General features: G+C 38.9%; 1 protein-coding gene across 2 annotated transcripts in view; it reads left to right on the forward strand.

Annotated features, from left to right (window-relative positions):
• SLC24A3 (solute carrier family 24 member 3) overlaps positions 1–15,998 on the forward strand; it is a 217,894-nt gene that overhangs the window by 162,811 nt on the left and 39,085 nt on the right. The window contains exons 7-10 of one of the 2 annotated variants that reach the window (XM_070746994.1): positions 4,409–4,483; positions 10,547–10,572; positions 11,743–11,796; positions 13,189–13,322. In XM_070746994.1, coding sequence (XP_070603095.1) covers positions 4,409–4,483; positions 10,547–10,572; positions 11,743–11,796; positions 13,189–13,322 — 289 coding nt within the window. Of the gene's footprint in view, positions 1–4,408; positions 4,484–10,546; positions 10,573–11,742; positions 11,797–13,188; positions 13,335–15,998 lie in introns of both variants that reach the window. The other variant, XM_070746993.1, reaches the window with a different exon arrangement.

Raw genomic sequence — 15,998 nt, forward strand, 5'->3', positions numbered from 1 at the left:
ATCACAGCAATTACATAAGAATAATTTTGTAATAATCACGTACCAATTTCATACCTGACTTTAGATAAAGCACTTTTTAAACACCTCCTATCTTTTGGCATCTTCTGTTTGGTTATTACTTGAGTCATTTGAGTCCTATAAACAAATACTTTGGAATGAATAATCTATCTGAAGCTTTCCAAATGCTTATTTTGGTAACTGGAAACCTTGTTTCATCTCAGTATTTTCATATCCCTAAAGTCTTTGTATCATATGATCACAGTCTCCATATTTATTTTTTATCCTACTCTTTGGGCTCCCCTGAACCTTTGGAGTATACCTATATTTTTCTAAAGGTGAAACAAGGTAATTAAGATCTGTTTATGCCCAGCTGACAGATAATCAACATGGAGGTACAAGGCTAAAGGGGAAGAGAGCTCTGCAGTGTTATTGCTGTCAGCTGGACTATTTTTGAACAAAGATTGAATACACTATACCTCTGTTTGAAAATAGCCTGCTGAGAGGTAGAAGGTAAGGAGGGCCTTTTGGGATGAAATGGAAATAGGTAATGGTTAGCAAGCAGACTCTTATTGAGTACAAAAGAATGGCAGTGTTAAAGTGACAGAACAAAAATGGCCAGTAGAAATTAGACAGTTACCATCCCATTCCCATAGCATCTCCTGAACAGATCAGCAATTCTATTATCAGGAAAAAAAATTATTATCAGTATCATAGAAATACTGTGTTGAAACAAGAGTAGTTAAAGATTATGTGAGTTGCCTTAGATGTAAACTAGGTATGAGAGGATGACATGGCATCAGGGCTTGTTTGTGCTGTGGTTAGGATCAAGGAAGAGCCCTCACATTATTCCCAATAGCAATTTTATCTGTTATATGATCCATAATGTATTGTTAGCACTAAAGAGCACTAACTCTTGCAAAGCACTTAACCATTCCAGGTCTTGCAAATGAAGTACTAATTTTATGTAAAAGAAATGTAATATTTAGCAACATAGAAATAGTCAGTGAAGGAGCCACAGCTACAGCAGGTTCGCCCAACAGAATCTCCTCCCTGATTTTAATCTGAAGATTATGGGTCATATAAACTTTATTAAACTAAACTGTCATATAAGAAAGAAATCTTATAGATGGCCAGATGCATAGTTGTATGATTAGTTAGTTAGGATACATCCTGGATAGTGAGGTGGGAGTTCTGCCCAATTTATTTGTGCCAAATATTCTTTGAGTAATGATAATTCAAATGCTGCTTCTCTTCTCCAGTTTCTGCATTTTACCAACTGCAAGAAATTCAAATGGATTCAGTCTTTGATCTTTTTTTATCATGATTGTTTACATGAACTTGCTGCCCTGTAAAATGATTTTGGGTGTGGATGTTTTGGTACAGAATACCGTACTCTCTGAAAAAGTTTGCAGCATATGATGTACTCAATGCACTAGATGTTGTGAATAATGCAGGGCTATTTTAAATAACAAATAATATAGTCTTGATCATGCCACTAAATAAACATAAAAGAATATCTTGTTGAATGGAATTGGAATTCTATAGTTAGTGTGAAATATATTATTTAGCATTTAGTGTTTAACAGTGTTTAACAGCCAGTGACGGGCTACCAAAATTTTTATTACCACACTGTGGGCATGGCTTATACAGGACGCCCTGCATTTTCTTTCAACATCTTTCAGTGCAAATTGGGGGGTTTGGGGTGGAGCTCCATTTTCGCTATCCCACTGCGTGTCCCCCTCCTCCCCGTCCGGGCAGTAGTCCACCCCTGTTTACAGCCCTCTCCAAGCAGTTTACAGAGAGTAAGCATATTGCCCTCAACAATCTGGGTCCTCATTTTACCAACCTTGGAAGGATGGAAGGATGAGTCAGGTTTGAGTCTACTGAAATTCGATCTGCCAAACTGCTGGCAGTGGGGGATCAGCAGAAGTAGCTTGCAATACTGCACTCTAACTCCTGCACCACTGAGGCTCACCAAACTGACTTGAAACATTCTACTATTGCAGCCCACAGAGTGATTTGGAATTTGATGACAATAACTTAAGCCTCATCTTAATACAATGGCAAAATGAGACAGCAATGGACCAATAAGAGACCTGTATTGATATAATGAATCAAATCCCTTCAGATTGCAAATCAGCGGTATTCATATTTTGGAAAGCTTGCTTTTATGATGAATCAAAACATTTATTAGCATAATAAGGAGTGAATTGGAGGCACATAATTTCTTTGTATATTGTGTTTTTGAGCTGGTGTGAATCTATATCATTCAGCATTCAAAAATGAAATTATTTCAGGTGCCATCTGATTTTGTCATCTCAATGCTTAAACATATATATCTTAGTTTCTTAGAGGAAAAATGTTAATCTTTTCTAGCATCAAAGAAGGAAAAGCACAGGAGTCTACTGGGGTCAATTTTCAGTTTTCACTAAAACCAAGGTTCCAGCAGCAATAATAAATCGGTTACTAATTATCATAAATCTCTTTCTGATTGCTGGCGTAATCCTTCCCTGCCCACCCCCCATAAATGTTCATACATGTTCATAAGTGATCTCTTGGTCCACATCCAAGGTCAGATTCAGAAATAGTTTGACACATACTTGGTATGGGATAGTCTGCCCTGACTTGTTCCCACTTCTGGAACATGGTTTCAGGAAAAAAGAAAAAAGAATTCTCTTCTTGCTGTGAGGATTCTCAGAAAAACCCATCCCTTTCCGAGGCACGTGTTTCCCTCCTGAAAGTTGAGCCCCCAAGCCTCCAAACTAGAGAACCCAGCCTGCAATGAATAACTGTGGTGGTGGGTCTATTCCAAGCCTGAAGAAAGGTGGAACAGACCGACCCATTTGCTCAGGGAAGGAGGGGGTAACATTTCTCTGCCAGTGCCTCCTCTTGTTGTTCTCATGCCCCTTCTTTTACATAACAGTCATTCTCGTATTTCCCAAGCCAAAGTGACTAACTAGCCTCAGTCAGCAAGACCTGTCATACACACCTCATTACACAAGTTTCTGTGCGTCTGAATGCAAAAGAACCAGAATTCCAAGAGCAAGTCCTGCAAATACAATGTACCTCTACTTACGGACTTAATTCGTTCTGTGACCAGGTTCTTAAGTAGAAAAGTTTGTAAGAAGAAGTAATTTTTCCCATAGGAATCAATGTTAAAGCAAATAATGTGTGCGATTGGGGAAACCACAGGGAGGTTGGAGGCCCTGTTTCCTCCCAGGAGATTCCTAGAGAGGTCCCACAGAGGCTTCTCCTCACTTTTTCCAGTTACAGTTTCGGAGGCTAGGGTTTGTAAGTGGAAAATGGTTCTTGAGAAAAGGCAAAAAAAATCTTGAACACCCGGTTCTTATCTAGAAAAGTTTGTAAGTAGAGGTGTTTGTAGGTAGAGGTACCACTGTACTAAGATATGCTTCTCCCCAGTCTCTCTAGCTTGGCTATCTTGTCAGAGCCCCAGAACCTATTTGCCTATTAGCTTGCAACCATGCCACTCATTGTCTAATTAAAAGGGTTACTTTAAATTTCAGATAGAGCTATCATTTAAGGAAACCAGTATCCTTTCCATCAATATTTTATACAACCAATGTCAATCCCTGCCACATTTGTTGTGTGGGCGAGAGAGAGGGAATGAGTGTGTGTGTGTGTGTTGTAGAGCCATCATTTGCAGTGGAGCAATGCTCTGGAATTTAACATTGGGGGTTCACAGCATTGGAGAAGGTTTTGAATCAAGAAAGAGAAGGGCAGAACCTGCTTCAGAAAAGTAAATATCTGGCTTAAATTGCCTTGATTCACTTTGAATTCAAGCTAAATCACAAATCAGAACAGAGACCTTAACTCTCATTGTGTGGAACTAGGTATTTTTCTTTGAAGTAACCTTGGGTTTCAAAACTGTAACATTTTCAGATCTCTCATCTATATACTGTAAAAGCCAAATACCGCTCACTCATCACGAAATCTCCAGAACTGTAAAGCCTACAAATATGAAACTTGGCATGTACAATTCTCTTGGCTCCTAGCTGCTCGCTAAGAAAGAATTTTTCAAAATGACCATCATATCATCATCTTATACAGTATTATATTAATACACTCTGATGTTAAGGAGTTAGACATTCTACTCCCCCTCCCCACCTGAACGGAACTCTGTTCCAACTTCCAGTTGCCTTATATTAACACACACTGATGCTATGGAGTTACACATTCTACATAGATTTTCAAGCTTTAACTGTCAATTTATCAAGCCTGATCACATAGTTTTGAAGCAAACCATGAGTATCCAGCTATAGTAGTGAATAATTGTATGTGGGAAACAGAACCCCAAACTTCCAAATAATTCTAAAACTCTTTCTTGCTATTTGTTTTGGGACAAAGTTTGTGCTCACCAATTCATTTTCTTTTTGCTTTTTTTCCTCAGATAGTTGTACTGTCTCCTTGGAGCCTCTTGAGAGATTCAGTGTATTATACCTGCTCAGTTGCTGCACTTATTTTGGTAAGTATTCTGAGTTGTTATTCTCCTAAATAAAGGTTTTGATTGTGTATGTGTGCATGTCATACTGACCAAGCCAATCAAATTTTGATTTGCATTTGTGTATATGCCCAGTTTGCATAGCTAATTTATTATTAGCTATATTGTACAAATCCACAACTGAATAAGCCATGGCTAATTTGGCCTTGGATAAGAATGTGATCTGAACTCAATCTCTGACTACCCTTAAAAAACAAAAGTGCGTTGATCTTCCTATTTTGTAAGGTTTTAGTAATGAGAGATGTTTTAAACAACATTTTGCTCTTCTGGACATTCCATTTCATTGAATACAAGTCACACTCCTTAACAATTTTAGACTTTATCCTTTAGTGACTGTTTATATTTTGTCTACTGTGATCTGAAAAAGCTTGTTTCAAAACTTTAGAATGTGAGGCTTCAGCTTTAGATAGCTACAGCTGTATTGAACATACTAAGTTTTAGTATTTAAAACAAATGCTATACATTCTGAAGTCTTGAAACATATGTTATCATTTAGAAAACATGTCTTAATAACTGAACGTTGACATAAAATTTGTTTTGTGAACTGCCAAGATGTTATTTTGTATTTACAAAAAGGATAGTTGTTCTCCCTTCCTTTCCATCTTTAGATGTTTATTTCCTATTATATTTTATTTATTGATCCTATTTATGGCAGCTGCAATTTCCAGTCTTTCAGCATTTTACAGTAATTACAAGAAAATCAGTCATTTAAATAACATGTCCATAGTAGGAACTAAAATCATAAATGTCATGAAAATAACCCCATTGGGTGACATCAATAGACCCTTTGGATTAACTTAGTTTTCTGGAGGTCTGAAAGGCGAAAATTGAGATATATTTCCAGATATACTGTATGTTTTAGGGTATCTGCTTGAATTTATGAAGACAGAATTTATACTTGTGCATGATCTTAGTCAACAATATGTTCTGTAACAGTGACTCTAAAATGGTAGCCTAAGAACACTGATGTACTGTTGTACTTTCAAACAGGGGTACAATTCTGGGCTGCCAAAATCTGGATTAATGCTACTGTTGTTATCTCTTTGTTGCTATTTAGTGACAATCATGATTTTTGCAAGCCCCATCTGATAACCATACTAAACCTCTGGCAATCCATAAGTTCTTGGCTTCCATAACATGAATTTTTAATTTAAAGAAATTCAACCTATTGTTAATACAGTGAGCGGCACTTCCTGGTACAACTAACTTATTCTCCTGATTTCAGTTAGGTTTAGAATCTGTATGCAACTGCCTGAAATAACATTCCTCTCATTGAATATTGTAAAAGAGATTACTTTGTATTTCATGATTCTGTATCTGACATGAGATATTCTTACTAATATCTTGAGATTCCAAGAAACCCAATGCAAGAGTTGATGGGGCAAGTGAAAAAGTTAATCTGGCACATAATGTCATAGAATACTGGTTATGTATTAAATATAGCAATCATTACTTACTCTCATTCCTTCAAGATCTCAAAAATTGGAATTGTGAAAGTAAAATGAGTTTCCTCTAACAAGCTACCAATCCCCATCTACCTGTGAGTAGCATTTTTGCAAGGAAAAGGGGATAGTACAATCTACCAGACATTACATATTATAGAGCACCTATCTCTTCAGGAGTTTCAGTAGGAATATTAGAGTTTCATTCTACTTTGTTAACCACTTTAAAGTATTACATTATATGATGGCGAACCTTTTTTCCCTCAGGTACTGAAAGAGCGTGGGTGGGTGCTATCATGCATGCATGAGTGTTCACACCCATTAATCAATGCCTGCTGAGGGTGAAAACAGTTTCCCCCATCCCCTGAAGGCTCTCTGGAAGCCAGAAATGGGCTGTTATCCAACTTCTGGTGGGCCCAGTAGGCTCATATTTTGCCCTCCCCAGGTTCCAAAGGCTTCCCTGGAGCTAGGGAGGGTAAAAACGCCTCCCCCATCACCCTGGAGGCTCTTTGGAAGCCAAAAATGCCCTCCCAGAGCTTCTGTACAAGCAAAAAATTAGCTGGCTGACACTCGCGTGCACATTGGAGCTGAACTTGGGCAATGGCTTGTGTGCCAGCAGGTATGGCTCCGTGTGTCACCTGTGGCACCCTTACCATAGGTTCGCCATCACTGTTATATAAGCTACAGGCTTTGTGTCTCTATTTTAAAATTTGTAATTTATTAGTTTTAGATTTAAATAATACTGTTCCATTTTAAGTAGTATGTATTGTTGCTTGTAGTATATTTGACATGGGGTGGAGATTTACTTAAAAAAACATTTCCTTTCCAATACAGTTAGTCCTTAACCTGTGACCATTCATTCAACAGTCATTTGAAATTATAACAGTGCTGAATGAAGGGATTTGCAACTGCTCCTGAAGTTATGGAAGTTGCAGTGCCCTTGTGGTCATGTGATCTAAGCACTTGGCAACTCATTTTCACTTACAACTGGTTACCAAGTGCCCTGTGATTGTGTGATCACCATTTGTAATCTTCCCTGCTGGCTTCCGTAGAAAGTCAATGGGGAAGCCCGCAGGGAAAGTCAGATCTGTTGCCTCCAAGGGTATTTTCAGTCAGATCCCAGAGTTGAGGGGCCTCCCTTTCATCTCTCGGGACTGGATGACAAAACTCCATCCTGAAATCCAATTGGGATTTTGGTATGGGATGTTTTCAGCCAGCTCCCAGGGTCTAAAGACTGACTGAAGATGCCCTGTGCCAGAATCCAAGCATAATTTTTAGATTTTCACTCCAAAGTAGAGAAGTTTCAGAAGCTTCTTGACTTGGACAGTGGTGGGTTCTTACCGGTTCGGCTCAGTTTGGACGAACCAGTAGCAACGTCGGAGGGAGGCTCCACCCACCCAGCAAAACATCATCACAGAGCTTCTGTGCATGTGCAGAAATGGTGCGTGCCTGCTCCTGCACGCTCCCATTCTTGAACCGGTAGCAAAGGTAAGTGAAAGCCACCACTGCTCTGGGGCTGAAAATCCAAGAGGTTCTGAGGCCCTCACAAATCTCCTCTCACCTTCCCATGCATCCCCAAGCACCCCTTTGCTCCCTCCCCATCCTGTAGAGTCTGGACCTTAGAATTTCCTTGATTGTGGGAAGCCACAGCAGAAAGTTGCCATGCTTAACAACTGGGACATTAACTTAATGATGACAACTGGGAGTACAGGGCTTTCCGGCACAAAGTAGTTGCACTTTATTGACTGCATTGCTTAGTGACTGCAATTCCAATTGACATGGAAGATCATTATACAGGTTCATTATTATTTATATTGAATATTTATATAGCTATTATTTGTATGGTGAGGGAGTGATTGATTGCATTTGAAAATGCTAATAGTTTGTTTTAATTTTATTTATTTATTTATTTATTCAATTTTTTACACCGCCCTTCTCCTTAGACTCAGGGCGGAGGTGGGAAACCCCACCTCCGGGCTTCCGTGTTTTTGTGCAGGGAAATCCCAGCAGTGCAAAAACGGGTGCTTCACTGGCAATAGAAGTCCAGAGGTGGGGTTTCCCAGAGAGGAGAGCCTCAGCGAAATCGCAGCATCACAAAAACACAGAAGTCCTCGAAACCCCACCTCCAGACTTCTGTGTTTTTGTGATGCTGCGATTTTGCTGAGGCTCCCCTCGCTGGGAAACCCCACCTCCGTACTTCCGTTGCCAGCAAAGCGCCTGTTTTTGCGCTGCTGGGATTCCCCTGCAGCATCGCAAAAACACGGAAGTCCGGAGGTGGTATTTCCTATGGACGGGAGCCTCAGAGGAATCCCAGCAGCGTAAAAATGGGCGCTTTGCAGGCAACAGAAGTCCAGAGGTGGGGCATCCCAGTGGTGGTGACTTGGGTTTGTAAGGTGAAAATAGTATGGAAGAAGAGGCAAAAAAAATCTTAAACCCCGAGTTTGTATCTTGAAAAGTTTGTATGACGAGGGGTTTGTAAGACGAGGTATCACTGTACAAGGTGGTGTCTCTCACCATTCAGTGTGATTACTTTAGTCTCCCCCTTTAAGTTGTTTGCTGCTGTCTCCTTCATAATTTCTCTGCTTTGTATTTTTTTTATTCCATATCTCATATGGAAAGTTTGATAGGGAAAGTAGAGCCATGCCCAATTCCAAAGTAATGTGGAAGAAATGCTTGGAAGCCTAACATTAGCATAATACTGCATGACTGTTCATTAAAACAGTCCCTTTGCCCCTTGCCAAGCCTGGTGAAAAAAAAGGGAGGCTGCTTTAACAGACACATTCAATTTAATCCCTTGACACCTAAGCCCGCTGGCTGGGGAATTCTGGGAGTTGAAGTCCAAATATCTTCAATTTGCCAAGGTTGGGAAACACTGCCTTAAGCAGTTACGCCTTCTTCGGGCTCATGCAGAATAATTCTGTAGCAGAATTAGGCTCTGCTCAAGGAAAGTCAAAGGAATATCACAAAAGCATGTATGATGTCCCAGGAGTGAAAGTGACCAAAGAAACCATTGCAGCCACCTAGCACAATGGAGATCTGGACATTAGATCATTCTATAGTTAGGAGCACCACATTGTGGATAAGGACTGTATGGAAGCTTTTCCTTTTCCCCCCTCCATTATCAGATAATAATCCAAGAATCTTTAGCCAATTTCAGACGGCAAAAAAGGAAGGTTGTGAAATCAGAAATGCATTTTTGCTGTCTTCCTCTGCTGTGATGTTTTATTATTGCATACATGTTTCCTGGCCTGAAAGTTACTTCATAATAAGGCCTGTTTGTTATAGAACAAACAGATAACCAGATGTATATTTTAACTACCTAACTATAAAAGAAGTAGAAATCTAGAAGTGTAACTGTGCAAATACTACTCCTAAGTATTCATTCCAGGTACCGGTACTTCGTTTGCTAGCATCATTGTAGGCACATCTGAAAGAAAAAGGACACAAGTCAAATGGAAGCACAGAATATCAGTGCCCCCTGGTGGTCACATAGAGAAAAGCTTCCTCCCAGAAAAATAGGGCTCTATGTTTTTTATTTTTGTTTTGTTTGTTTGTTTTGTCAAGATTGCAGAAATAGTTGCTAGAATCAGGGACTGTGATTTCAATATGGAGAGAGAAGGGGAGTGGATATATGATGTAGTATTCAAATTCAATTCAATTCAAATTCCAGTTGCAATGTATGAAAGTTGCACCATAAGGAAGGCTGAGTACCAAACAATTGACGCCTTTGAACTATGGTGCTGGAGAAAACTTCTGTGAGTCCCTCGGATGACAAGGCAATCAAGCCAGTCAGTCCTAGAGGAGATCAACTGCTTTTTGGAAGACCAAATCCTGAAGATGAAACTCAAATACTTTGTCCACCTAATGAGAAGGAAGGATTCACTGGAGAAGAGCCTAATGCTGGGAAAGACTGAAGGCAAAAAAAAGAAAGGGATGATAGATAATGAGGTGGCTGGATGGAGTCACTGAAGCAGTAGACGTGATCTTAAATGGATTCCTGGGGATGGTAGAGGACAGGAAGTCCTGAAGGAAAGTTGTCCATGGGGTCCTGAGGAGTCATGCACGACTTTGCAACTAACAACAACATTCACATTTATGCATTTACAATATATTGCTATTCAGAAAGATGCCATATGACTAGCTATTTGTCCAATTGAGTTCTTCACATGAGTTTCACAGTGCAAAGTGGAGAGTCACGTGTGTTGCACATACAACCCCTTAACAGAACTTTATATCACACTTATTTGCTTCTCTATATAATTTAATGTATGCATTTTATTTAAAATTATATAAATTGCTGTTGGATAGTTAAATTGGAAACTCAAACTCTAAAATGGTATTTATAAATATAACTGTGATTTATTTAAACTTTGCCTTTTTGCTCTAATTCACAAGTTAATTTAAAACAAAAGTTACATGCAATATATAGATGCTTAAACAGTCTGCGAAAATGAAATGTGTAGAATAATTTGGGTTACAGAGCCAGCATAAAATACTGAGATATGAGATTCTTTTTAAAAAAGCAATAGATATTTTATTAGCAGTCCTATGCAGTAATACTTACTTTTTCATTTTCCCCCCTCAGTTTATTTATGATGAAAAAGTTGTTTGGTAAGTAGCATGACTGTCATTTGACAATTAAGAAAAGTAAGAAAAACCAGTCTACAGCTGAGCAGTTCAGGGGTCAATTTCCATCCTGCAGTTAAACTAAATAATAGAATAATTTTTTAAGTTAAAAGAGAAAACTTTTCCCCAAGTGTTTTGGATTAACCATCAGGATCAAAGTAATTCTTCCAACCAACCTTACATGTAATGGCCAAATTCACATATATAAAGAGAAGGTTGGTAATAAGGAATTGCACTGCAGGTTTTAGTGAATGATTATGATGATCTGTGTCAAAAATTCAGTTGTTATTTGTATTAGTAAAATATGAGAAAAGGGCAAGAAGTATGATCAAGGAAACGGAAACCAGGTTGCAACGCCTTGGTCTCTTCAGCCTTGAAAGACGGTGTTTAAAGGGTGACTTGATCAAAGTGTATAAAATCATGCATTGGATAGAAAAGGTGGATAGAGAAAAATTCTTTTCTCTACCACACAACACTAGGATGATGGGTACTCCCTAAAGCTCATAGGTAAGAAACTGAGGACAAATAAAGGAAAATATTTCTTCACCCAGAGGGTCGTTGGTTTATGGAATTCACTTCCAGAAGAGGTTGTGACAGTGTCAGCCTGCATAGCCTCAAGGCAGGATTAGACAGATTCATGGATGCCAAGTGTATTGGGAGTTATTGAAACAGATGTCCATGGGCCGCCTCTTATGCTGGTTAAGGGATGGCAGGATTCCCTTGAGTACCATTTGTTGAGGGTCAAGGGAAAGGGAGGGTTTTGCCTTCTCTTTGTGCTCGAGATCCCCATGTACAATTGGTGGGCCACTGTATGACACAGAATGCTGGACTCGATGGCCTTTGGCTTGATTCAGCATGATTCTTCTTATGTTCTTATGTTCAGTTGTACATTTTGCCAGTCACTCTGCTCTGTCTCCTCCCTGTCTATCCAGCTTCATTTTTCATACCCCAGATTTCTCCTTTCACTATCAGGTGCCACTTCAAAATATACCCAAAAGCAATATACTAGAGGGAATCTTGCCCTCTGTGCTCCACACTTGTCATCATTCACCCTTCCTTGTGTCATTGGCCTGAATTTCAGAAGAGAAGGCAATCATAGTCAATGGAACTGTGCTGCTTATTTTTTCCTTTTTTCCCCTCCTTGGCTGATCACAGGTGGGAGTCCTTAATCCTAGTGCTGATGTACTTCATCTACATTCTTATCATGAAGTAAGTACAATATGTCCCAGCCTGTTTATTATTCCACATTATTTTATTTTAGACACATCCATGCCCTTTTGCATCTGCTTGAAAGCTTCTCCTCAATACAGTGCAGTTTTCGTACACTTTGTCAGTTATATCTTCCCATTTTAATTAGCAGAGACACCTTGGAGTGATTTCCCCCCCTGGCGTCTCCCCCTTTCTGTCATTGCTCATTCTACTTTCATCTTAGCCATATATGAGAAAAAAAACTGGTCACCTGCAAGGCAGCAGAAAAGATTGGATATTCTCTGTGTCTTATTTGTCTCAACCTTGTGGTCAACTGACCTTCTGGAATCCAGACGTGGCAGATCTAGCCATATTGCAGCCGGTCCCATTACTAGCCTACAGCTGGTGGGGGGGAGTGGTTACACAGAATGTTTCATAGAATAAACAAGCAGAAGATTATTGAAGGAAACAAAAGAGCGTGGTACACAAATATAGCTGGACAGTACAGAAATATGAGAAACAAATAAGTAAATAGATAGGCTCTATTTTCCATCTGTGTACATCAAGTAAAGCAAAGGCCAAGATTTCTGCAAGCTGAACTCTGCTGTTGATGACTACTTAGATGTGTCCGTGAAGTTACCTTGGCAACAATACAGAATCATTTGCTTTTGTCTCCTTTACAGCCAAGTCTAATTTATAGTCCTGCATTTATTGGTAGCTCCTGTCTGACTTGACTTAACTGTTTTGAGATCAGTGAATGTTAATTAATACAAGTCATAGAAACTTGTTCCTACAGGTTTCATCATATGTATTATGTTTATTCATCATATGTATTGTTATTTATTTACATATGTATTATTTTATTTTTTTTACAAAAAATATATTTGCTCATTTTCAATATAAACTGTAAATTTATAAACAGGATTTACCTATCCATAGTAGAATTCTGACTCCCAAGATAATCACAAAGCATGCCAAAATTAGGAGATGATAGTGTCAAGGTTCTGCATAATCAGACTGTTAATATAAAAAGTGAATAAAAATGACAACAAAGCAGTATTGAACCAGTTTAAAATTTGATTCAGTTGGCAGGACAAGCAAAATCATATGACAAAACAAGCTCCTTAAAATGAAGGACATGTTATAGGTCCAGCTGGAGCCAAGCTGATTCCTTTCACCATGTAATCGGGCAAAACATCAAATGTGCCCCAATAAGAGGCATTATTTAGCAGTAAAGTAAAAGGTTGCAGGATTCCAAATGAAAGTTTTCTGGGCCTTCCCAAACAATAATTTAAAAGTAGCTGCTCTGCTGCTTCCCCCACCACATTCTGCCAGGAATCTGAAATGAGACCAGGGGTTGTATAGTATCTAGTAATGTCTAAAATAATTCCTAATTCTTTCTTCTTCATGTAGGTTTAATGCCAGTCTTCAGCATATGTTTGAACGGAGAACAAAGAATGTAACAAATATGGTGAATGGATTAGCAAATAATACTGAGATGGATGACAACAGCAATTGTGATGCTACAGTGGTATTACTAAAGAAAGGTAACTGTTCCAGTAAGTCACTCTGCTTGCTTGTAGAACCCTAACATTTAATGAGCTAGAAACTCAGGACCAATCTAGGCATTATTTTTGATCCAACTGAATTTCATCCATGGGATTTTCCATTTCATTTTCTAATCAATAGCAGTAATATACAGACCCTCATTGAAAAGTCCCAACTCCAAAGCTATTATTTGCTGCACGTAGCAACTATTGGGCACAACTGGTTGTGATAAGGTTACTTTCTCTTCTACCCACTCCACTGAATACAATTTCAAGGAGAGTTCCAAGCAGAGGATAGAGGGAGGGAGGGAGGGAGGGAAGGAAGGAAGGAAGGAAGGAAGGAAGGAAGGAAGGAAGGAAAGAAGGTTGTCTAGTTGAAGTTAGGTTTTATGAGTACAGCAGAGTAACTCTTTCCCAGCAGATTTTCAAATATTTTACTAGCCTCAGATGTGGTATATAAATTTTTCTATTACCTGTATAAAGCTCTAGTGCTAGTTGAATCAACTGAATTTCCTTTTATAAACTTAGATGCTTTATATTCTGGCACTGATTTGTGTATCACTACCTCCCTGTAAATTAAGTCACATTGAATAAAATTTGGAAATCCCTGTACTGTATTCATTTTTAGATGTTCAGCTTTTATATGCTATGTTTAATTTTTTATATGTGAAATAAATTGTTTTTCTGTTGTCACTAAGCATTCTCCAGTAATATTACACTACTAACCAAAACACATAAAACATTTGCTAGACCAATTCTTGAATACAGCTCATCTGTCTGGAACCCACTATGCATATCGCACATTTATACAGTTGAACATGTCCAGGAATATTTCACGAGAAGAGTCCTCATTTCTCTGCTCACAGCAGAATACCCTGTGCCACCAGACTCAAAATTCTGGGCTTAAACAACTGAGAACTACGCCGCCTTCGGTATGACCTAAGCATAGTTCATAAAATTAATCGCTACAATGTCCTACCTGTCAATGACTACTTCAGCTTCAACCACAAAAACATATGAGCACACAATAGATACAAACTTAAAGTAAACCCCTCCAAACTTGATCACAGAAAATATATCTTCAGCAACAGAGTGGTCTATGCCTTGGAATATACTACCTGATTCTGGGGTTTCATTTCCAAACTCCCAGGATTTTAACCTGTCATTAGACTGTCATTAGACTGTCTAATGTTGACCTCACCCCATTCCTAAGGGACATGCATAAGCGCAGCAACTTGCCTACCATCCTTGTCCTAATATTCCCTTTTAATTTTATTCATTTCATGTATTCAAATTATGTGTATACTTAAATGCATTATCTAATACAAGATTTTAAATAATAAATAAACAAAATTTAAAATCCTTTAATCATTACTTTAGATGCTCTTTCAGATTTAGCTGAAGAATGAGATAGGAAGATCTTAAATAAAATGAAGCAAAGAGGCAAAATTAGCCCATTCTCATTGTCATTAATAGCCAGTTTTCAAACTTGATGAAGGAAGAAGCCAAACTTCATTTGCTGACAAGAGTTAACAAGTTACTCATCTTTTTCTACTAATAGCGGAAATAACTGAGCAGTCTTGCATCCTCTTTCCCACTCCTTCCTTTGCCGTGTCTTCTCCCACACATCTTCTCAGTCTGTCTCTCTCCCTCCCTCCCATTTGCCTACTTATTTATTTATTTATTTATTTATTTATTTAGATTTGTATGCTGCCCCTCTCCGAGGACTCGGGGCGGCTCACAGCATATACAAAGAGAGAACAATAATATAAATCCAATTAATACTCCATTAAACACAACCATTAAATTCAATTAAAAGAAAGTAAAACCTATCAAACCAATTATTCAACACTCCTACTTAAAACACTCATTGATCAGGGGGAAGATCTAAAAGTCCCAAGCCTGGCGGCAAAGATGAGTTTTTAAGCTCTTTCGGAAGGCAAGGAGGGTGGGGGCAGTGCAAATCTCTGGGGGTAGCTGATTCCAGAGGGTCGGGGCTCCCACAGAGAAGGCTCTTCCCCTAGGTCCCACCAGCTGACATTGTTTGGTTGATGGGAACCTAAGGAGGCCAACTCTGTGGGACCTCACTGGTCGCTGGGATTCGTGCGGCAGAAGGCGGTCTCGGAGATAATTGTCCTTAAATACTTGTCCGTAGATAGGCAGCAGAAGTTCTTTATCATTAGCATCTGCATCCTTCAAAGTCGGCTGAAGGAGTATTGGGAGCACACAGCTAAAGAGAAATCTCTTGTCAATATTTAAGGGTTTATGTGGAGCTGCAAGTGTTCTTCAGCCTCCTTGAAGAGAAGCAGCCCCTTTGACAGAATTTGAAGGTGGAGTGGCACCTATGGGCCAATTCTGGCACAACAGTGTTATAAAGCAAACTTAGTGTGATGTCTTAACATTACATCTGAACCAAGTGATTAGTTTGTTCAACAAACAATTACGAAAAATCCTGGTTTAGCAGTATGTATGAATACAATCTCTAACCTTAGATTGTGAGGAAGCACAGGAGGAAAGGACCTCCACTTGTACATAAGCTTTTCAAAAAGGAGGAGGCAATTTGGGGGAACTAAGGCAGTAGCCATTTTTACCTTTTTTAGAAAGTTAATGTTATTAGGCCTAAAGTGGAAACTCTTAAGTAAAGGCAAAATATCTTGGACTCAGATTATTGGCAAC

The sequence above is a fragment of the Erythrolamprus reginae genome, chromosome 3, assembly GCF_031021105.1.
Source record: "Erythrolamprus reginae isolate rEryReg1 chromosome 3, rEryReg1.hap1, whole genome shotgun sequence".
NCBI lineage: Eukaryota > Metazoa > Chordata > Lepidosauria > Squamata > Dipsadidae > Erythrolamprus > Erythrolamprus reginae.